Genomic DNA, 22,750 nt, shown 5'->3' with positions numbered 1-22,750 from the left:
TTTCACAAATGCCTAATGTCTTGTATTCATCATTATAGTATCATACAGAACAGTTTCAATACCCTACACAATCCCTTGTGCCTCATTTATTCAATTTCCCACAGGGCTGAACCCCTGGTAACCACTGATATGTTTAACAACTTCATAGTTTTGCCTTCTCCAGAATGTCATATAATTAGAATCCTATATCGTATAATATTTACAGACCAGCTTTATTAACTTAGCAATATGCATTTAAAATTCATCCGTGTCTTTTTGTAGCTTGATAGCCTTTTCTTTTTATCATTGATTTATATTCCATTGTATAGATGTACCACAGTTTGTTTTTTCGTTCACAAAGATGAAGAGACATCTTCGTTGCTTCCAGTTTTTGACAATAAAGCTGCTGTACATATTCACATGTAGATTTTTGTGTCAACATAGGTTTTCAAATCTAGGAGTGTGAAACTGCTAGATCATATAGTGTGCTAGTTTCCTAGGGCTGCCATAAGATGGTACCACAAACTGGGGGGCTTAAAATAACTGAAATTTTTGCTCTCATAGCTCAAGGCTAGAAGTCTGAAATGGGTGTCAGCAGGGTAGATTTCTTCTGATGTTTCCGAGCGATAATCTGTTCCATGCCTTTCTCCTACTTTCCAGTGAAGGCCAGCAATCTTTGACATTCCTTGGTTTGCAGATGCATCACTGCATTGTCTGCCTCTGTCTTCACATGCCATTCTCCCAGAGTGTCTATGCCTCTTCCCTTATAAGGACACTGGTCAGATTGAATTAAGGTTACTCTAATATGACCTCATTTTAGCTAATTATATCTGCAGCAAACCTATTTTTAAATAAATAATTTCGTATCCTGAAATACTAGAGGTTAGAACTTCAATATATCTTTTGGGAGAGAGTTACCCAATTCAACCCATAACATATAGTAAGACAATTTTTTTTTTTTTTTTTTTTGAGATGGAGTTTTGCTCTTGTTGCCCAGGCTGGAGTGCAGTGGCACAATCTTGGCTGACCACAACCTCCGTCTCCCGGGGTTCAAGCGATTCTCCTGCCTCAGCCTCCCAAGTAGCTGGGATTACAGGCATGCCCCACCACCCCGGCCAACTTTGTGGTTTTTTGTTTTTTGTTTTTTGTTTTGAGGTGGAGTCTTGCTCTGTTACCCAGGCTGGAGTGCAGTGGCGCGATCTCGGCTCACTGCAAGCTCCGCCTACCAGGTTCATGGGACTACTGGCGCCCGCCACCATGCCCTGCTAATTTTTTGTATTTTTAGTAGAGATGGGGTTTCACCATGTTAGCCAAGATGGTCTCAATCTCCTGAGCTCCTGATCTGCCCGCCTTGGCCTCCCAAAGTGGTGGGATTACAGGCGTGAGCCACCATGCCTGGCCACTTTGTGTTTTTAGTAGAGATGGGGTTTCCCCATATTGGTCAGGCTGGTCTTGAACTCCCGACCTCAGGTGATCCACCTGCCTCGGCCTCCCAAAGTGCTGGGACTGCCAGCATTCTTTCTCTGATTAATTCCTTTCCTTCTGTGTCTCATATTTTTCTCAAGTCTATCTAAAAAGTAATCCTTCAAAACATTCTTCAGTTTTGAAGAATGTGGCAAGCATGAACCACTGCACCTGGCCAAGACTATATTTTTTTTAACAGAAACTGTCAAAGTGTCTTGTATTGGCTATACCATTTTCAATTTCCATTAGCAGTGAATGAGAGTTCCACTTGCTCTGCATCCTCACTAGCAGTTGGTATTATCATTTTTCTTTTAGCTATTCTAATGTATGTGTAGTAGTATCTCATTTTCATTTGTAATTCTCTATTCACCTATGTTGTTGAGGATCTTTTCATATGCTTATCTGCCATCTGCATATTTTCTTAGGTGAGGTCTCTGTTCAGATCTTTTACCCATGTTTAAATTGTTTCTTTTTCTGTTGTTGAGTTTTAAGAATTATTTGTATATTTTAAGTACAAGTCTTTATCAAATATGTTTTAGGCCAGTCACGGTGGCTCACTCCTGTAATCTCAGCACTTTGGGAGGCCAAGGCGGCCAGATCACCTGAGGTCAAGAGTTTGAGACCAGCCTGGCCAACATGGTGAAATCCTGTCTGTACCAAAAATACAAAAATTAGGCAGGTGTGGTGGCAGGTGCCTCTAATCCCAGTTACTCAGGAGACTGAGGCAGGAGAATTGCTTGAGCCTGGGAGGCAGAGGTTGCTGTTAGCTGAGATTACGCCATTGCACTCCAGCCTGGACAACAAGAGTGAAACTCCATCTCAAAAAAAAAAAAAAAAAAAAAAAAGTTTTAATAAATTATTCCAATCTGTGGCCTTGTCTTTTCATTCTCTTAACAGTGTCTTTCACAGAGCAGAAGTTTAGTTTTAGTTTAGTTTAGTTTAGTTTAGTTTAGTTTTTTTGATGTAGTCTTGCTTTGTCGCCCAGGCTGGAGTGTAGTGGCGTGATCTCAGCTCACTGCAGCCTCCCAATCCTGGGTTCAAGCAGTTCTCCTGCCACAGCCTCCTGAGTAGCTGGGATTACAGGAACTGGCTACCACACCCAGCTAATTTTTGTATTTTTAGTAAAGACGGGATTTCGCGTGTTCGCTAGTCTGGTCTCAAAATCCTGACTTCAGGTGATCTGCCCACCTTGGCCTTTCAAAGTGCTGAGATTACAGGCCTATAGAGTAAAGCACTTCACAAGCTAGCCACTACCTGTTTCTTCCATTTTCTTCTGCTATTCTCTGGCAGAAATTCTAGAGACAGTTCCATCTATTTGTTGTAATCTTTACCAGTTACTATTTACATCACACTGGACCAGTTAATTGATCTCTCAGCTTCAATTATCTCTTGTTTAAAGTAGGCAATAATACTTTTGCCATTGGATTGCTTATGTAAAGCATAGGAAGAATATGTCTCATATACCCAACAAATGTTAGTTTTCTTTCTCTTTTTCTTTTGTTTTCAAACACCACGACCTTCTTTCTTTCTCTTTCTCCTCCTCTCCTCTCCTCTCCTCTCCTTTTCTTTTCCTTTCTTTTCTTTTCTTTTCCTTTCTTTTCTTTCTTTCCTTTTTTTTTTGACAGAGTCTTACCCAGGCTGGAATGTAGTGGGGCAGTCTCGGTTCACTGCAACCTCCATCTCCTGTGTTCAAGTGATTCTCATGCCTCAGCCTCCCGAGTAGGTGGGATTACAGGAATGCACCACTACACCCAGCTAATTTTTGTATTTTTAGTAGAGACGGGGTTTTGCCATGTTGGCCAGGCTAGTCTCGAACTCCTGGCCTCAAGTGATCCACCTGCCTTGGCCTCCCAAAGTACTGCAGTTACAGGTGTGAGCCACTGCACCCAGCCCATCATGACTTTTTATGCTTTACTATTTCTATGTAGTTCTTTCTCTGATTAATTCCTTTCCTTCTGTGTCTCATATTTTTCTCAAGTCTATCTAAAAAGTAATCCTTCAAAACGTTCTTCAGATATCACTACCTCTATATTGCCATCTCTGGTTGCCTTTCATTCGCAGCAACCTGGATGATATTGGAGACTATTAATTCTAAGTGAAGTAACTCAAGAATGGAAAACTAAACATCATATGTTCTCACTCATAAGTGAGGGCTAAGCTTTGAGGATGCAAAGGCATAAGAATGACACAATGGATTTTGGGGACTCGGGGAAAGAGTGGGAAGTGAATGAGGGATAAAAGACTAAAATTGGGTGCAATGTATACTGCTTGGGTGATGGGTGCACCGAAATCTCACAAATCACCACTAAAGAACTTACTTATATAACCAAACACTACCTGTTCTCCAATAACCTATGGAAATAAAAAAGTTGAAAACAAAAAGATTATAGAACAATAGGTATAAAATGAGCTTGTTTTTGTTTAAGCCACATCCCTCAAAACACACAAAATTATAGCTATTTATCTGTATGTGTATAGATAAAGATCTTCAAGGATATTAAAAAAAAAAAAGAAACATGCCCTCCCTCTAATCAAGTAAGGATGAGTCGGGGTGTATAGCTCTGTGTGGTATCTGTAAAATGTAGGGTACTGGAAATATTGGAAGTGAAGTTTACAATATAAAGTCTATGATACTATTGTGGAAGGAACCATTGATTTCATATTGATTAAGTTGGAAGGGTTTGTGGAGGAGGTAGATTGGAAGTGGGTCTTGGAAAAGAAATAAGTAGAAAACTAGCATTGAAAAAACGAAAATTGAGGAGTTTATTGACTGAGCAACCCTCAATGATTTGCAAGCCCTGTTTCACAGAACTGTCTTTCACAGAACTGAGGTTGAGACTGAGGGTATGGGACTATGAGGTCCCCACTTTACTTCGGCTATAGTGGTCTCACTTTTTCGGCTTTACAAATGTTGAGTTTCTGTGTAATATTTTATTTGTAAAAAACTTGCATTGCTTTACAAAAAAAAGTGTAAGATTGACTTTTATTGATTCTTAGCTTCATGTCCTCTTCTTATATATTATAGTGAGGCAAAGTGTGTCTGTTTCTCTTAACCTTAATCTAATTTTACTCATCAGTGGTTCAAAAGTTTTCAGTAGAATGATTAATCTTTGACATTTTCTGCAGGTTCTGATCTTCTCATACTGCTTTCAATTTTTTAAACATTAATTTAGAAACTCAAACTATTAATAAAATATATTTGTAACGATGGCAATGTTGTACTGTTTTAAAATTTTATATATTTAAGCCTATAGGAAATGAGATATTTCTAGAGAGTCAGAGTTTTTAGGATAGCCAGGCATTCTATTTTTTTTACCGTAACAGTTTTGAAAGAAACATTTTTTTCAAATACTTTCTATATATTTCTGTTTTTTTAAACATTGTACTCTGAACATAATTTAACCTTTTTTTGTTACTCAAAGTTATCAACTACTGAGACAAGTTAGGCCCTTTACTTAATCTAATAGAGTGTTTTAAGTTATGTGTCTGCATCTTATTTTTTATTTTAACCCCTCCAAAGCCTTTTTCTTCTCTGTCCTAAGTGAGTTTACAGGCAAAATGAAATGACTCTTTATCTATTTTTGTTAATGTTGGTATTGAGGCTATTATTGATAAATAATATTAGAAAAGATGAATAAATGCTGTCTGTTGAAATTTTCTGCTATTTTTCAGTACATTTTTATTTGAAATTTACGTTTTAGGTTATTTTATAATAGATCATTAATTCATGGATTGAGTTAGCTATCTTTTTTTAATTTTTAATTTTTGTGGGTACATAGTAGATGTATATATTTATGGGGTATATAAGATCTTTTGATACAGGCATACAATGTGTAATAATCACATTAGGTAAATGGGGTATCTATCTCCTCAAGCATTTATCCTTTGTGTTGCAACAATCCAATTATACTCTTAGTTATTTTCAAATGTGCAATTAAATTATTATTAACTACAGTCACCCAGCTATCTTACTTTTTAATTTCAATATTGATTCCTACCATTTACTACTTTATTTCAACATTTTCATATTTTATGTTATTTTATTTTAACTTACTAGTTTATGACATGATGTTAATCATGAATTTAATGAACTATTTTCACTGCTTTTAATGCCACTAATTTTTCAGTAAAATAAAATCAAGCCCAGATTTGGTCTTAACATATTCATTTTCCCATAAAAACTAACTTTCATTATTTGTTGTTTATTGTTGTAGTTATTAGTACATAGCAAATAACATTTATTTTGATTCTTAACCCAATTTGAAATATTTTTCTTAGGAAGATATTTTTAGATAATCTTCTCATTAACTTTTCTGAAGTTCATTATGTACTGCATTTTCTCTAATCAACTGGTTCTACAAAATTAAAGTCATTTTAAAATTTTGACATGAATAATATTTAATAAATTAGGAATGTGACTAGCATATGATGACATTATCAGTTTTGACATATCTCATTTCTTTTTATAGATTAAAAGTGAATTCCTTAAGTAATAATTCACAGAGTGTGCTCTTTCGAGTATATTGTACGTATAGATTCATTTAAGAAATTTGGAGCTATTACTAATTCTACTAGAAGACAAAAGAACAGAGAAGTTATTCAATAATAAAATAATTAAACATTATTGAATAACTTCTCAGTTAATTCATGCTATTGAGTAACAGAGAAGTTATTCAATAATACATTTAGTTATATTGGGAAAACAAGGGACATCTCTATCCAATAAAAATGTCAGAAACTGAATATTTTTCACCTTGTCATAATACTACCCTGGAGATCATGGTGACACTGCATTATAGGGAAAAGTTATCTATCACTATGTTTAATGCAGAAACAATTTATGCAGATGCTACCCTAGAGAAGAAAACCATATGGTTTAGACCCAGGAAACTCTACCTTGACAATGTGATGGTTGATTTTTTTTTTTTTTTAGGTTCTAGATCTTTATTAACTTTTCCAGATTTGTGATTTTTGTTTTTCTCTCTCTCGTTCATGTGCGCACTCTCAAACACAAACACACACACAGTGATTGTTTATAAAGACTTGACATCAATTCTTTTTTTAAAAATTTTTATTTATTTATTTTTTTATTATTATACTTTAGGTTTTAGGGTACACGTGCACAATGTGCAGGTTTGTTACATATGTATCCATGTGCCATGTTGTTTTGCTGCACCCATTAACTTGTCATTTAGCATTAGGTATATCTCCTAATGCTGTCCCTCCCCCCTCCCCCCACCCCACAACAGTCCCCAGAGTGTGATGTTCCCCTTCCTGTGTCCATGAGTTCTCATTGTTCAATTCCCACCTGTGAGTGAGAACATGCAGTGTTTGGTTTTTTGTCCTTGCGATAGTTTACTGAGAATGATGTTTTCCAGTTTCATCCATGTCCCTACAAAGCATGAACTCATCATTTTTTATAGCTGCATAGTATTCCATGGTGTATATGTGCCACATTTTCTTAATCCAGTCTATCGTTGTTGGACATTTGGGTTGGTTCCAACTCTTTACGCAGGCGTCCCAAAAGCAGATACAGACAGGGCCTCCAGGGAGTGAAGTCCTCTCAGGGACATGGGCACACTGGGATGAGAGGACCCCAGCTAAGGAGCAGCCCCCGCCTCCAATCCACTGTCTACACGGGGACATGGCTGCCACCAGTCCTGAGTTGTTGAGAGAAGCCAGGAGTCACATTTTTACACAGATCTGATTTTTAAACATTATAAACTGAGGTTCTTACCATACAGGTCCAAGAGATCACACTATGGGCCACCACTCCAGAGCCTCCTGTCCTAAAGTATGAGTTCTGAGCACCAACTTGGAAATATCAAGGTAATTAGCACACATTTGCACGGCCATTTTTACAAAGCAGCGTTGGGGTGGTTTTTAGAGTAAAAGTCATTGGTGCAAATGTTCTTTAAATATATAAAAATTATTATTGTTATTTTTTTTGAGATGGAGTCTCGCTCTGTCACCCAGGCTGGAGTGCAGTGGCATGATCTCTGCTCACTGCAAGCTCTGCCTCCTGGGTTGATGCCATTCTCCTGCCTCAGCCTCCCAAATAGCTGGGACTACAGGCACCTGCCACCTCGCCCAGCTAATTTTTTTTTTATTTTTAGTAGAGACAGGGTTTCACCATGTTAGACAGGATGGTCTCAATCTCCTGACCTCGTGATCCACCCTCCTCAGCCTCCCAAAGTGCTGGGATTACAGGCGTGAGCCACCACGCCGGGCCTAAAAATTAATTTTTAAATAATAAATACTTAAAAGAATTGGTAGTTTTTCTTTTTCTTAGTAGTCCTGTTTTTTTTCTTTTATTGCCTAACTCAATTTAAACAGCAAATTTTACTTGTAACATTCCATGTCTTTCTTAGAATAACAAATTGATTTTGCTGTCTCATTTGATTCATATTCTTGTTTTCATTTCTGCACATAATACCCAGCCTAATCTCAGTATTCAGTGGCCTTCCTTTATGTTTTAACTTTTGAAAACTACTCAACTCATTAGGGCTCAATTTTTAGTCAATCGTTGCATTTTTGCAACTGGCAGAGGATGTGATTAACCAGCATTTTGTTTTCCTCTTGCTTATTTCCTTTTTCATTTTGTGTAATGATTTAGTAACCATTAGGTAAGTTAATTTTTACTTTTCTTAAAAAAAACTTTCACAAAGGCTTCCTTTCTTTCTCCTTCTTTTTAATATATACGAGACCCATCTTAAAAGGGTGTACGTTCTGAATCTGAGTAGAGAATCTCCATCATTGTTTAATTAACATTTCCAAAATTACCTAGTTGAGATTTGGAATTCTTTCTAATGGTTTATTCTAAAGTGATTGCTATGTGTCAACACATGAATTGACAGATTAATCCAAGTACTTGTTCAACTGAAAGCATCCTAATAACCTGCAAAAATTTTGTCTCAAGCTGTTGATGGATGTGTTTTTGATTCCTTATTTTGAAAGCAGAAATAATTTCCCCTTTATTACAAATAAGTGGTGGCTTTATTTATTTACTACACTTCCACCATAAAATTATGTGTCATTATGTAACTGCGGAACATAGCATTTTAATATACTAGTCTGAATTTCAATACAAGGTTCTTTATTTTCTAATTATGATGTCTTCAAATTAATTATAGTGTTGCCACATTAAAAAGGATATAAAGCATCACGCTGTAATTATTTATGATACTAAGCAAGGGATTTATTCATCTTACCTTTTATAAAATCTCCAACTGAACTTATCTATGGTCCTTAATGGCAGTAATCAAGTTTGCCAAGTGCAAATGCTTCTTATCTGCTCTTTGTTTCCTAATCCTTATTTTCATATATTTTGAAACACCCTTTTGTTTACATTTGTGATCAACAAATTCACAATGTTAGTAAACAACGTAGAAAATTTAGTATTTTTCATATATTCCTTTTTTAAGAATATGTTATATTTTGTTTCACTGTGTTCATTACATATAGAAGTTTTAGTGATGTAAGTTATTGTTCTTCCAATTTGTTAAGCAGTTAAGGTTGATCATTGAGGCTTATATATAGCACTTTAATTGATTACCTGAGATATATAATCAAAGCAAGGTGCAAATTAGATACCCTTTCAGTGCCTTTATTAAACTTCTGAAGTTAGTCTTTTTCTATAAAATTGCTAGCGAATTCAAGTAGATTGTGAAGTGAGAAGCCAAATTTCGTTTTTGTTTTGTTTTTTGAGACAGAGTCTTGGTCTGTCACCCAGGCTGGAGTGCAGTGGCGCAATCCTGGCTTACTGCAACCACTGCCTCCTGGATTAAAGCAGTTCCCCTGCCTCAGCCTCCCAAGTAGCTGGAATTATAGTTGCCCACCACCACACCTGGCTAACTTTTGTATTTGTAGTTTTATTTTTCATTTATTTATTATTTATTTTTGTTTTATTTTATTTATTTATTTTTTGAGACAGAGTCTCTGTTGCCCAGGCTGGAGTGCAGTGGCACCATCTCAGTTCACTGCAACCTCCGCCTCCCAGGTTCAAGTGATTCTTCTGCCTCAGCCTCCCGAGTAACTGGGACTACAGGTGTGTGCCACCACGCCCGGCTAATTTTTGTATTTTTAGTAGAGACGGGGTTTCACCATATTGGCCAGGCTGGTCTCGATCTCCTGACCTCATGATCCGCCCGCCTCGGCCTCCCAAAGTGATGGGATTATAGGCATGAGCCACCGTGCCTGGCCTTATTTATTTTTTTGTGACAGGGTCTCATTCTGTCATAGCCTAGGCTGGAGAGCAGTGGTGCAATCTCGGCTCACTACAACCTTCGCCTCCTGGGCTCAAGCGATTTTTCCTGCCTCAGCCTCCCGAGCAGCTAGGATTACAGGCATGAGCCACCACACCTGGCCTAATTTTTGTATTTTTAGTAAAGGTGGGGTTTCACCATATTGGCCAGGCTAGTCTTAAACTCTTGACCTCAAGTTATCGACCCACCTCAGCCTCCCAAAGTGCTGGGATTACAGGCGTGAGCCACTGTGCTTAGCCCCAAATTCTGTTTTAGATAAATTTATTCTACATACTATATAGCAGGGTAGAAAGCACTATGTTTATACTGCCTTGGAATTTTAATTAAAGGTCAGTCAAGAAACCAGATACCCCAGAAATGATTTAAAAGTTCAAGAATCAAATCATGGAAGTGTTTTTCGTGTTTTTATCTTTTTGTTTCTCTTAATGAGGAAATGGCCAAAAATTAGGCAAAGCTAAGATTTTTTCCCCAAAGTTTAATCATTGTAGTAGTTATTCTCAAAATGCAACCTGAGAGTCATCCACATAAGAATCATTTTTGCTTGCCCCATCCTTCCTTCCTTTCTTCCTTCCTTCCTTCCTGCCTGCCTGCCTGCCTGCCTGCCTTCCTGCCTTCCTGCCTTTCTGCCTTCCTTCCTTCCTTCCTTCCTTTCCTTCCTTCCTTCCCTCTCTCCCTCCCTCCTTCCCTCCTTCCTTCATTTCTTTGTTATTTTTAGAGACGAGGTCTTGCTGTTTCACTCAGGCTGAAGTGCAGTGTCCTGGCCTCAAGCAATCCTCCTAGCTCAGCCTCCCCAGTAGTTAGGACTACAGGCACATGCCAGCACATCAGCAAATTTTTGTATTTTTTGTAGACATGTGGTCTCTCTATATTGCCCAGGCTGATCTCAAAACTCCTGGCATCAGACAACCCTCACATACCAGCCTCCCAAAGGGATTTTTATTTTCAAAGTCCATTTCTATTGAATCAGAATTTGAGGTGTTGCCCTGAATTCTGAATTTTTAACTTGTATCTAAATGATGCCTAGGTATAATAGATTGTAAGAACTTAGAGCATAACTGGGAGATTGGACTTTTTCCCCCCATTTCTTTTTGTCCTTTCCTTTTCTTTCTCCCTACCCCGCCCAAGCACTTGCAGTTATTTTCTTTGTGCTGCGTTGGGCTCTCAATTTTAAGAAATTGCTGAGGCTTCTATACTATGATGCAAGTGGAAAAAAATGACTACAATCTTAATTAAGTTTGTTAACTTGGTTTTAATTTTACAAAACAGATTTAAAACGTACAAAAATTATGGAAAATTTATTTCTGAACTTCAAATTTTATCTGAGGAATGGTACTGTTGAATGAATAATACATATGCATGTGAGCAGTTCCCATTATAGTTAAGTATCTCATTTTTTACTGTCTTGTGACTCTTTAAGATTAAATATGAGCTGAGTGAGGTGATGCTTGCCTGTAATCCCAGCTACTTGGGAGGCTGAGGCAGGAAGATCACTTGAGCCAGGAGTTTGAGGTTACAGTGAGCTATGATCATGCCACTGCACTCCAGCCTGAGCAACAGTGCGAGATCCTGTCTCAAATAAATGAATAAGAATTTAGAAATTTTGCTTCTTTTGGCACTGTCTGGTATAGATTAGTATCACTTCTTTTTATCTACTACTTTTGAAATGTAGAACAGCCCTCTTTTCCTTCCACCAAGCACAACTGCTACTACGTTGTAGAGCTGTAACTTTTTTTTAAAATCTTTTTACTTGAAAGTCATTTCATATTTACAGAAGGATTCAAGAACATAAATAATACAAAGATCATCCATATACCCTTTACTCAGATTTATCAGTTGATGACATTTTATTCCATTTGTAAAGCTGTGACTTTGAATAAAACTTTACTAGAGACTGGAGGAGGATAAAAATACCACATTAAAAGCATAACATTTAACTGCCACTAGAAATGTCTATTCTTAAAACACGTTTGCTCAAGTGGGGCACAGTGGTGTGCACCTGTAATCCTAGGTACTCTGGAGGCTGAGGCCAGAGGATTGCTTGAGCCCAGGAATTTGAGGCCAGCCTGAGTAACACAGAGAGACCCATGTCTGGGAAAAAAAATAAAAAGGGGCATATATTTGCTTATATCCAGCCTCTCAGACCATTCCAGAGCCTTCTCCCTGATTTTCTTTTTCTAGTCCCAATATGGGCATCTCTAAGCCATGCTTTGGACTACAACTCTACTTAAGTTCTGCCACCATCCCCGACTCAGTGCCCTCTCTTTAGATAAATAAGTTTTTCTTCTCTCATCCTGCTGCTCTCTAAGGCCCATCTCCTTTCTACCTTCTGCTGTTCCCAGTGCATTTCCTTCAAGAGAAAGCCTGCTTCTGCACACAAGGACCAGCCAACCATCAGGAAAGTGATAGCACAGTCCCCAAAGCGTAGACTCTTCTGTCTTGAGTAAGAAGAAGATCAGGGCTATGGGCATACCCATATGGTCTGTTCTCTTTTCCTAGTCCCTTATGAGAAAAGAAGACAGAATTGAAATGTACACACACTATTCTTTTTTTTTTTTTTTGAGACGGAGTCTTGCTCTGCCGCCCAGGCTGGAGTGCAGTCTGCAAGCTCCGCCTCCCGGGTTCACACCATTCTCCTGCCTCAGCCTCCCGAGTAGCTGGGACTACAGGTGCCCGCCACCATACGCGGCTAATTGTTTGTATTTTAAGTAGAGATAGGGTTTCACTGTGTTAGCCAGGATGGTCTCCATCTCCTGACCTTGTGATCCACCTGCCTTGGCCTCCCAAAGTGCTGGGATTACAGGCGTGAGCCACTGTGCCCGGCCGTACACACACAATTCTAAGAACAAATAATCTTCACGTGTACCATCTAAAATTCTCTATTGGAAATAGCACTAACAATGTACAAGAACAAGAAAGTGGTTCTGCTAAAATATATACCCCCTTAATAATAAATAACAGAACATAGTATTTCAGTCTGCTATTTCTCTATGTGGATTTTCTTTCTTAATTGAAATCCTAAGATTTTAAAAGCATACCTAAAGGTGTCCTCCAAAGCAATCTCTTTTATAACAAACAGGCCACCTATTTTAAAGACAAACCTACATCTCTGCCTTCAAAGGAACAAGCTGCTTATAACATTAAAACTGGAAAAGTTTTGAGTTTCAAAAAATTGTCAATCAATGAGCATTTTTTAATACATAGGAATAAAAATTGCTTTATAAAAGTAATCACAGTATAAAAAAGTGAAACTGAAATTTTATGTATCAGGATAATTGTTATTTAATTGCTCTTAATAATTTCATAGAATAAAACATTTAGGAAACCTAAAATTATAAGTAAAATGGTGATTTACAATTTTGACAACATTGATGAAATGTGTTCTTGAGGTTAATGTATTCTATTTAATTCTTATGTAGCTACCTGGACATTTGTACTATTGTTTATTCAAGACTTTGATTTTTAATCATTGATTTAGCCTTAATGGTGATGAAACACTGAAGAGTTCCACATTTACAAATTCTATTGTTGTTAGAGCCCAGGGCTTTGAACCACATGTTGAGTGTAGTTATTCCTGTATGCCTAAATTACTTGAAGTGTGTTGTTGCTTTTATAATTGAATGCTATGCTATTTTCAATTCTTTTCAAAATACTGGAATCTGGCCAAGTGTGGTGACTCATGCCGGTAATCTCAGCACTTTGGGAAGCCAAGGCAGGAGGATTGGTTGAGCCAGGAGTTCAAGACAAGCCTGGACAACAAAGTGAGACCCCCCATCTCTACAAACAAACAAACAAACAAAAACAGGCATGGGGGTGTGCACCTGTAGTCCCAGCTACTCAGGAGGCTGAGGTGGGAGAACCGCTTGAGCCCAGGAGTTTGAGGTTGCAGTGAGCTGTGATCAGGCCAGGCCACAGCACTCCAACCTGGGTGACAGTGAGAGCCTGTCTCAAAATAAAAACAAAAACTGAAAATCTAAGTACATGTTTTAAAAGTTTATTTTTTATTTTATTTTATTTTATTTTTTTGAGACGGAGTCTCACTGTGTCACCCAGGCAGGAGTGCAGTGGCACAATCTCTGCTCACTGCAAGCTCCGCCTCCTGGGTTCATGCCATTCTTCTGCCTCAGCCTCCCAAGTAGCTGGGACTACAGGCGCTCACCACCACGCTTGGCTAATTTTTTGTATTTTTAGGGGAGATGGGGTTTCACCATGTTAGCCAGGATGGTCTTGATCTCCTGACCTCGTGATCCGCCCACCTCGGCCTCCCAAAGTGCTGGGATACAGGCATGAGCCACCGCGCCCAGCCAAAGTTTATTTTGTTTTATCTACTTATTCATTTCTTTATTTTTGAGATGGAGTTTCACTCTTGTCGCCCGGGCTGGAGTACAAACGCATGATCTCAGCTCACTGCAACCTCCGCCTCCCCTGTTCAAGCAATTCTCCTGCCTCAGTCTCCCGAGTAGCTGGGACTACAGGTGTGCGCCACTATGCCGGGCTAATTTTTTTTGTATTTTTCGTAGAGACGGGGTTTCATCATTTTGGCCAGGCTAGTCTCAAACTCCTGACCTCAGGTGATCCACCCACCTCAGCCTCCCAAAGTGCTGGGATTACAGGTGTGAGCAACTGCGCCTGGCCTTAAAAGTTTATTTTAAAAGGTAGTCCTTTTCAAATTTTATTTAGAACTGAGTCATTCTATGTATTATTCCTTTCTTTAATGGGAATATGAGATTATGCCAATATACTTTTATTTTCTAATTTAGAACTATGTATTTTTCTAGTTTGTTCCATCAAACTTTATTTCCTACTTTACCATGGCCCAAAAATGAACAACCAAAAACAAATACCTAAGAAAAATAGTACCCAAATGTTTCACTTTGTATTGATAAATATCTTTCTAATTTCTGAGAATCACTTTTAGTCATTTCACTACATAATCTTTAAACTAAAGAGATGCTGAATAAGAAGTTGGGGGTTGTTACCAGGAAAGATAGCTGGACAAAAACTGAGTGTCAGTGTCAGTCCTAATACCATAGGGTATGATCTTCAAGTAGATTAGGAAATGGGTAGATTAAGAAATTTTCTTCTCTTTTCTTCTTTTCTTTTCTGTTCTTTTCTTTTTTCTTTTCTTTTTTTTCTTTTTCTTTCTTTTCTTTGTTTCCTTTTTTTTTTCAGCATCTCATTCTGTCACCCAGGCTGGAGTGCAGTGACGTGGTAATGGCCCACTTCAACCTTCTGGACTCAAGCAGTCCTCCTACTTCAGCTTCCCCATTAGTTGGACTGTAGGCACATGCCACCACACCTGGGAATTACTAAATTTTTTTATAGAGACAGAATCTCACTCTGTTGCCCAAACTGGTCTTGAACGCCTGGCCTCAAGCAGTCCTCCTGCCTCAGCCTCCCAAAATGTTGGGATTACAGATGTGAGCTACTGTACCCAACCAAGAAATTTATTATTTTCAGTGTAGCAAGTCGATCAAATCCTGAGATGGTTTACTCTAGCTAACAAAGCTCAAGGAAACTCTTTTATAAAAATCACAATGCCAGTTTATTAACGTATATTGAAAGATGGCTTTCCCTTTATCTTGGTCACCCTGAAGAGATGCAATGGACCTTTCCACTGAAAATTTCATTTGGATGTCTAGGCTGATGATGCTACCCAGACATGAAGAGGGTATGAAAGGGTTTATTACTGACATAACAAGTCTTTCTGGGATGAGGAGGGCAGGCTCCTAAGTAGATACAAAAATGACTTGAAAAAAAAAAACAAGGAGAAGAGACAGGCATAGTCTGTTATTGGGCTTATGGGGTGGGGTTAAGGTGAGGGTTCTTACCATGTGGGCCAGGGCTTGCATAGCTTGTATTTCCCACCAGTGCCAAAGGAAATAGCACCCACACTTTCGTATCTGCTTGCTTGTACACAATTGGGACAGAAGGGTAAGCGGGCTTGCATGTAAACATCAAAAAATGGAGTGAGACTCTTTATTTTATCCTTCTGTTTGCTTCCATTGCTTATTCTTATATTCAACACATCAGCTTTGTAAGACCAATCCTTCCGTGAGTTATACTGAAGACTGTTTGACTTGAGAAACTATTTTTTCTTTTTAAAATGACTTCATATTTCTTAATTGGTACTTAATGTTTTATGTTTAATAGTTCTTAAATGGCAGTCGTACTTTTTTAGGTTATTAGGAAAGAGTATGATATGATAGCTGGGAACAGGAAGAAAATGTTTAGAATTTTGAAAACCTGACAAAAATAATACATTATTAGCTCCCATAATTTGTTTTTTCCTTTTCAGCTGCCTAAATTCATCACTGAATATTCAATTATTTATCTTCTTTAAGCCTTAAGCAACATAAGTCAAACAGGCTGCTTCTACTTGTTTCTCTCAGAGACTATTCTGTCTACTTCCCAAACTATGCACTGTGCATGTAGATACGAAGATAAAAATCTCAGAGAGGAGGAAACTTGAGAGAATTATAAAGAAAATCTGCATACACATTAGCCTTAAGTCTTCGGCTATTTCCTAAACTATACATGCACAGAATGGGATCCCAAGAAACCCAGAAGAAATATAGAGTTGGGAAGATAAAAACTAAGCCAAGATTTTGACAGTATTGTGATACTAAGTAGACAGAGATGGGGTTGAGCCTTGTTGAGGTGAGAGATTGTTTACAAATATCTTGCCTTGGCTTCTGTTGACCCCCAGGAGGGCCATCTTCTATAATAAATACAGGCGCTGGGAATAAGGGCAACACTGAGTAAACTTGCCCTTTAAAAGCCTAAAACCAAGTCTTAAAAGGAATGAGGTATTTGCCGTTACTCAATTTGCCTTCCCTAAGAAAACTTAACCTAACCCCTATTGGGAGAAGATAATACTATCCAAAGCTTCTGTGAATTTTTTACTCATGATATCTGGTGTTAAATCAGAAAGTATGAGGGATCCTGAAAAACTGGTACCAAAAGGAAAAGGAAATAGAGCCCACACGAGATCAGATGTTGTTATCAGAGAGAGACTTTAAAATAACTTAATTTTTGGCTGGGCACCGTGGCACACACCTGCAATCCCAGCACTTTGGGAGGCCGAGGAAGGCAGATCACTTGAGGTCAAGAGTTTGAGAACAACCTGGTCAACATGGCGAAACCCTGTCTTGGCAAGGCGCAGTGGCTTATGCCTGTAATCCAAGCACTTTGGGAGGCCGAGGCGGGTGGATCACCTGAGGTCAGGAGTTTGAGACCAGCCTGGCCAACATGGCGAAACCCCGTCTCTACTAAAAATACGAAAGTTACCCGGGAGTGGTGGCATGCGACTGTAATCCCAGCTACTTGGGAGGCTGAGGCAGGAGAATCTCTTGAACCCAGGAGGCAGACGTTGCAATGAGCCGAGATCGTGCCACTGCACTCCAGCCTGGGTGACAGAGCAAGACTCCATTTCAAGAAAAAAAAAAATAACCCTGTCTCTACTAAAAATAGCAAAAATTAGCCTGGCATGGTGGCACTCACCTGTAGTCCCCAGGTACTCAGGAGGCTAAGGCACGAGAATCACTTGAACCCAGAAGGTAGAGGTGGCTGCAGTGAGCCAAGCTCATGCCACTACATTCCACCCTTGGTGACAGAGCAAGACTGTCTCAAATATAAAACAACAACAACATCAAGAAAATCAGCAAAAAAGTGGACAAAAAGACGTTTCAAAGGAGAATGTAATCTATTAAAAAGAATGTAATAGATTGTAAAAAATGTAATTAATAGAATGTAATCTATTAGGCCAGGCATGGTGGCCCTCGCCTGTAATCCCAGCACTTTGGAAGGCTAAGGCAGGTGGATCGCTTGAGCTCGGGAGTTCAAGACCAGCCTGGCCAAATAGTACCAAAAAAAATAGCTGGGCCTGGTGGCACATGCCTGGAGTCCTGGCTACCCAGGGGGCTGAGCTAGGAGGATTGCTTGAGCCCAGATCGAGGCTGCAGTGAGCCCCGATTACGCCACTGCCCTCCAGCCACAGCAAGACCCTATCTAAAAAAACAAGCAAACAAACAAAACCCCAAGAATTTTTAACATGTTAGAACAACAACAACAAAAACAGATTCTAATGGACATTTTAGAACTGAAAAATAACATCTGGAGTTAATTCTAGTAGATTTAATTGATACAAGAATACAGAATTAGAGAACTAGAAGACAAAAATATTCCAACTTCTAATCAAATTAAGTTCCCAACATATCAGGATTCTTCTTATTCTTACCCATACTTATGCTAGTTTCCCTTTTCTTCGCCTGTCATCAACCTAAAACTTATTTTTCTTATTTTTTCTTTAAAAATATTTGACAAAAATTATATATATTTATGGTGTACATTATGTTGTTTTGAAATATGTATACATTGTAGAATGGCTACATTGAGCTAATTAACATATGCATTACTTCACATGCTTTTTTGTGATGGGAACACTTAAAATCAACTCTATTTGCAATTTTTAAGAATGTAGTATGTTGTTATTAACTATAGTTACCCTGTTGGACAATGTATCTCTTCACCTTATTCTTTCTATCTAACTGAAATTTTGTTGGTTTTTTTAATTCTACCTATTGTTTCAAGTCCCAATTCTATGTATCCTATTGAAGGCTTACATACCTGATCTCAGTAGACAAGATTAGGAAATTTTGAGGAGTGGCGGTCTTTGGGAGAGAGTTGTCTGGCAAGCCAACACAAAACACTGTTAGTCATACATGAAGTGCAAATGTATACATAGACAGGTGACTGGCACCAAGTAAACTTTGCAGCAAGAAGCTGAGGTTCTAGTGATAGAATCTGGGTTGCAGAGACAGAATTCTGCTTTCCAGAAAATCAGGGAAGGAAAACAGATCCTATTTCCAGATAAACTGAAATTAAGAAAATGTGTTATGAAACTATGGCAGGAAACAAAACCAAAGACCCCTAACCATAGCACAAAGTTAGTGGTATTGTCCACACACAAAAAACAGGGCCAAGCCTAAGTTCCTGGAAGTCTGTTTTTGGCAGAGTTGTTGAGGCGAGAAGTGGCACACTGAATAACTCTAGCCAGGTAAAGATCTGTAATTGTTGGCTGGGCACGGTGGCTCAGGCCTGCAATCCCAGCACTTTGGGAGGCTGAGGTGGGCGGATCACCTGAGGTTGGGAGTTTGAGACCAGCCTGACCAACATGGAGAAACCCCGTGTCTACTAAAAATATAAAATTAGCCAGGCGTGGTGGCACATGCCACCTCAGCTACTCCAGAGGCGGAGGTTGCTGTGAGCCGAGATCGCGCTGTTGCACTCCAGCCTGGGCAACAAGAGTGAAACTACGCCTTAAAAAAAAAAAAAGATCTGTGATTGTTAAAGTTCTGCTGTATTGGAACCAAGTTGTTCCCAGAATCCAGTGATGTTTGAGTGGCTTCAGGTATGAAAATTGGAGGGCTTTGAAGACATGGAAACATACTAGTTATTATCCAACGAATGTATAAATATAACTTTGCATGAATTCTAAGATTGCTTTTTTGTTGTTAACAGGAGCAGTTAAAAGAAAAGTACATAAACAAAATAATAAAGTTTTCTCAATGGAAACTTGCTTAAAGTCCAAAATCTGCTCTTTTCCCAGTTCTTTAGTTTTGCTCAGCATTTAAAATTCATTTTTAAACTCTTTGTTTTCAGTTTCTGCATTTTCTTTTTTCTCTTTGTATAGTCTGGTAAACAGGACCTGTCATTTAGTCTCTCTTTCCCATTGTTTGCCATAGTAACTACTAAAAAAGTAAGGATTATTGAGGTATAATTCACACTTTTATGTAAATTCACCCATTTTTAGTGTACAATTCTATGAGTTCTAAAAAATGCATACGGTTATGTAACAGCCACTAACATCAAGGTATAGACCGACTCCATTCCCAAAAGTTCCCTCATGCTATTCCCCTCCCTCACTTCCAGCCCTGGCAACCACACATCTGCTATGGCTCCCTTTTGTTTTACTTTCCAGAACGAGACATATAAATGGAATCATATAGTATGTAGATTTTGAATCTGGCTTCTTTCGCTTACCAAAATGCGTTTTAGATCTATTCACGTTGTGTAGAGCATGAGTTCATTCTTTTTTTTATTACTGAATAGTACTCCATTGTATGAATATGACATCATTTGATTATTCATGCACAGGTGAAGTACATTTAAGTTATATCCAGTTTCTGGCTATTTTGAACAAAAACACTATAAATATTCACTAAGTGACTACTATTTAAATTGGAACAGCTTAGAAGTCAGACATTGTGACAGTGTGGATACAAATCAAGTGGGAAGACACCTGAGACCTGGGATCTCATACGAGTTTTGCATCAGCCAGCTGTGATTTAAATAATTTAACTTCTCTATGTCTGCTTGTTTTGTAAAATGTGCGTCATTCAGGACTTACTCTAGTTTTGAAATAACATGGTTTTGTGCTGTTAAGACATTTACTATTGTCTAAGAGGAGAGACTATAAATGGTTACATACATTTTATAAAACTAATTATGTAAAATCAACATAACTAATACTTAACCTTAGGAGTAATTTTTTCTCTTTAAGTTTAATCATGAAGAGTTTGAACATAATATGATTTGCTTAATGAATTTTACAGGTCCTTATAATCTCAAACTTTTTATTAACTGTATAATCCAACTAATTTTACATTGGAAAATTATTTTGATAATACATTTTTTTTTTAGACAGCCTTACTCTGTTACCCAGGCTGGAGTGTAGTGGTTCAGTCTAGGCTCACTGTAGCATCAACCTCCTGGGTTCAAGCAATCCTCCCACTTCAGCCTCTGAGTAGCTGGAACTACAGGTGTGTCCTACCACGCCCAGCTAATTTTTTATACCTTTTTTTATAGAGACAAGGTTTCACCATGTTGGCCAGGCTGGTCTCGAACTCCTGGCTCAAGCAATCCACCTACGTCAGCCTCCCAAAGTGCTGGGATTACAGTTATGAGCCATCACACCCAACTAATAATACTCTTAAATAAAATGTTTGATAAATATTTTCTTTTAAAATATTTTAGGCTTTATTATTAATTAACATTTATTTATTTTTTAATTTAGATGGGTCTAGGAAAGACAATCCAGGCAATTGGAATTACTTACTTCTATAAAGAGGAATGGCCTCTGTTAATAGTGGTCCCTTCGTCTCTGAGGTACCCCTGGACAGAAGAAATCGAGAAATGGATCCCAGAGCTAAGTCCAGAAGAAATCAATGTTATTCAGAATAAAACTGATGTTAGGTAAGAACAACTATTTAATATTTAAGGAGAAAAGTCTTCCTTGTGTGTACCTGGTATATATTCATGTTTTAGAATGCAATATCACCTATAGATCATAATTTAGAAGTGGAGTAAGTAGTATGGAGAATTTTATTTTACATTTTAAAATAAGAATTATTTATCTAAAACCCAACAGTATATTTTATTTCTAAGTTCCTTTATGGTATATTTTTAAAGTAAATGTAAAATACATATACTTTTAAAGATATATGTAGTATATTTACTTTATATATACCTTAAACATATTTGAAACCATCTTAAGGTTCAAAAATAAATCTCACAACTTTTCATTGATTGACTTGAAGCTTTGTGATCATTTATTATCAGCAACTTTAGTAGATTTTGCTTTCCAATTTGTTAATTAATGTGCAAGTTTTGTGCGTGACTCATTAGTAAGTTTGATTTTCCTAATTTATAATTTTAATATTTTATATCTTGAAAATATTTGCTTTGTATTTATTTGAAGCTCTCACTTTAAAATCTGTTATAGTGTTGTTAGTATTTTTTTCCTCATTTTGCTTTCTAGCAGTTAGAATAAGACAATCAGTTTGAGTATTGATGAGTTATTACATGGAATGTGTAGGTGATTCATACAAATTATGTCTCTGGAGGTTGAAAGTTATCTATTTCTGAACCTTACATAAAAAGCAGTACGGTACATCTACTGAAATAAATATCTGTTAATACTTAGATTTTTTAATTTTGGTATTATTTTACTGTATTGTATTCTCTAAGACTGTTAACATAAAAGGTATATTTAAAAATAAATTTGTCTTATGAATGTGGAAGGAGGAAACACAAAATGTATGGAGGGCCTTTTCACTTTCAACCTTGAAATGCTAATTCAGTAGAATATATCTTTATGGGCCCTAGAAAATCTGGACTCTATTTACATGGTTAAAATGGAAAAACTGCTATCTTATCCTAATTATTATAAATAAATCTCCTCTCCAATAAAACTGAATGAAATTGAAAAGACTTACAAATATAGAGAATGTAGAATTTTTTTAAGGCCTCCATAACCATCATCTGTTTGATATACCTTATTTATTTAATAATTTAATTAATTAATTTTTTTTTTTTTTGGAGATGGAGTGTCACTCTGTCGCCCAGGCTGGAATGCAGTGGCACCATGTCGGCTCACTGCAACCTCTGCGTCCTGGGTTCAAAGGATTCTCCTACCTCAGCCTCCTGAGTAGCTGGGATTACAGGCACCACCACCACACCTGGCTGACTTTTTTTATTTTTAGCAGAGACGGGGTTTCACCGTGTTGTTCAGGCTGGTCTCAAACTCCTGATCTCAGGTGATCCACCCACCTCAGCTTCCCAAAGTGCTGGGATTACAGGCGTGAGCCACTGCACCTGGCTGATAAACCTTATTTAAATGTTCACGTTTAAATTTTCTTAAAATGACTCTTCTATCATCTTTTATAGCCACTAGGGCATCTAGTTTTTATATTATTTTGAAAATACACTCTTGCAGTTAAATGGTGGATAATATTTTTATTTGAATAGTATGTGGGATATGTTAGATAGGACTACAACTCAAGAGTATAAGTTTCCTGGAGGATGTTAGTTAAGGACAGAAAAACTACCCAGTGTCTTCCAGGTACTTAAAGAAACAGGTTTAGGTGTATACCAATATGTCCACCACAAATACATATACTTTCCTTCTGGCTTATATCGGTTATTCCTGGACTGTTTACTAGTCAAGACATGGTAGGATAGAAGCTACAGACTGCTGCAGTGGC

The 22,750-nt window shown here is 37.8% G+C and overlaps 1 protein-coding gene across 12 annotated transcripts in view; it reads left to right on the top strand.

Annotated features, from left to right (window-relative positions):
- ZRANB3 (zinc finger RANBP2-type containing 3) overlaps positions 1-22,750 on the top strand; it is a 307,089-nt gene that overhangs the window by 126,442 nt on the left and 157,897 nt on the right. For all 12 annotated transcript variants that reach the window (XM_063630970.1, XM_063630972.1, XM_063630968.1 and 9 more), the window contains one exon: positions 20,782-20,960. In XM_063630970.1, coding sequence (XP_063487040.1) covers positions 20,782-20,960 — 179 coding nt within the window. The remainder of the gene's footprint in view (positions 1-20,781; positions 20,961-22,750) is intronic.

Source organism: Symphalangus syndactylus, chromosome 22 (assembly GCF_028878055.3).
Source record: "Symphalangus syndactylus isolate Jambi chromosome 22, NHGRI_mSymSyn1-v2.1_pri, whole genome shotgun sequence".
In the NCBI taxonomy this organism is placed as follows: domain Eukaryota; kingdom Metazoa; phylum Chordata; class Mammalia; order Primates; family Hylobatidae; genus Symphalangus; species Symphalangus syndactylus.
Note: the sequence above shows the minus strand (reverse complement) of the source record. Positions and strands in the feature narration are given on the sequence as shown.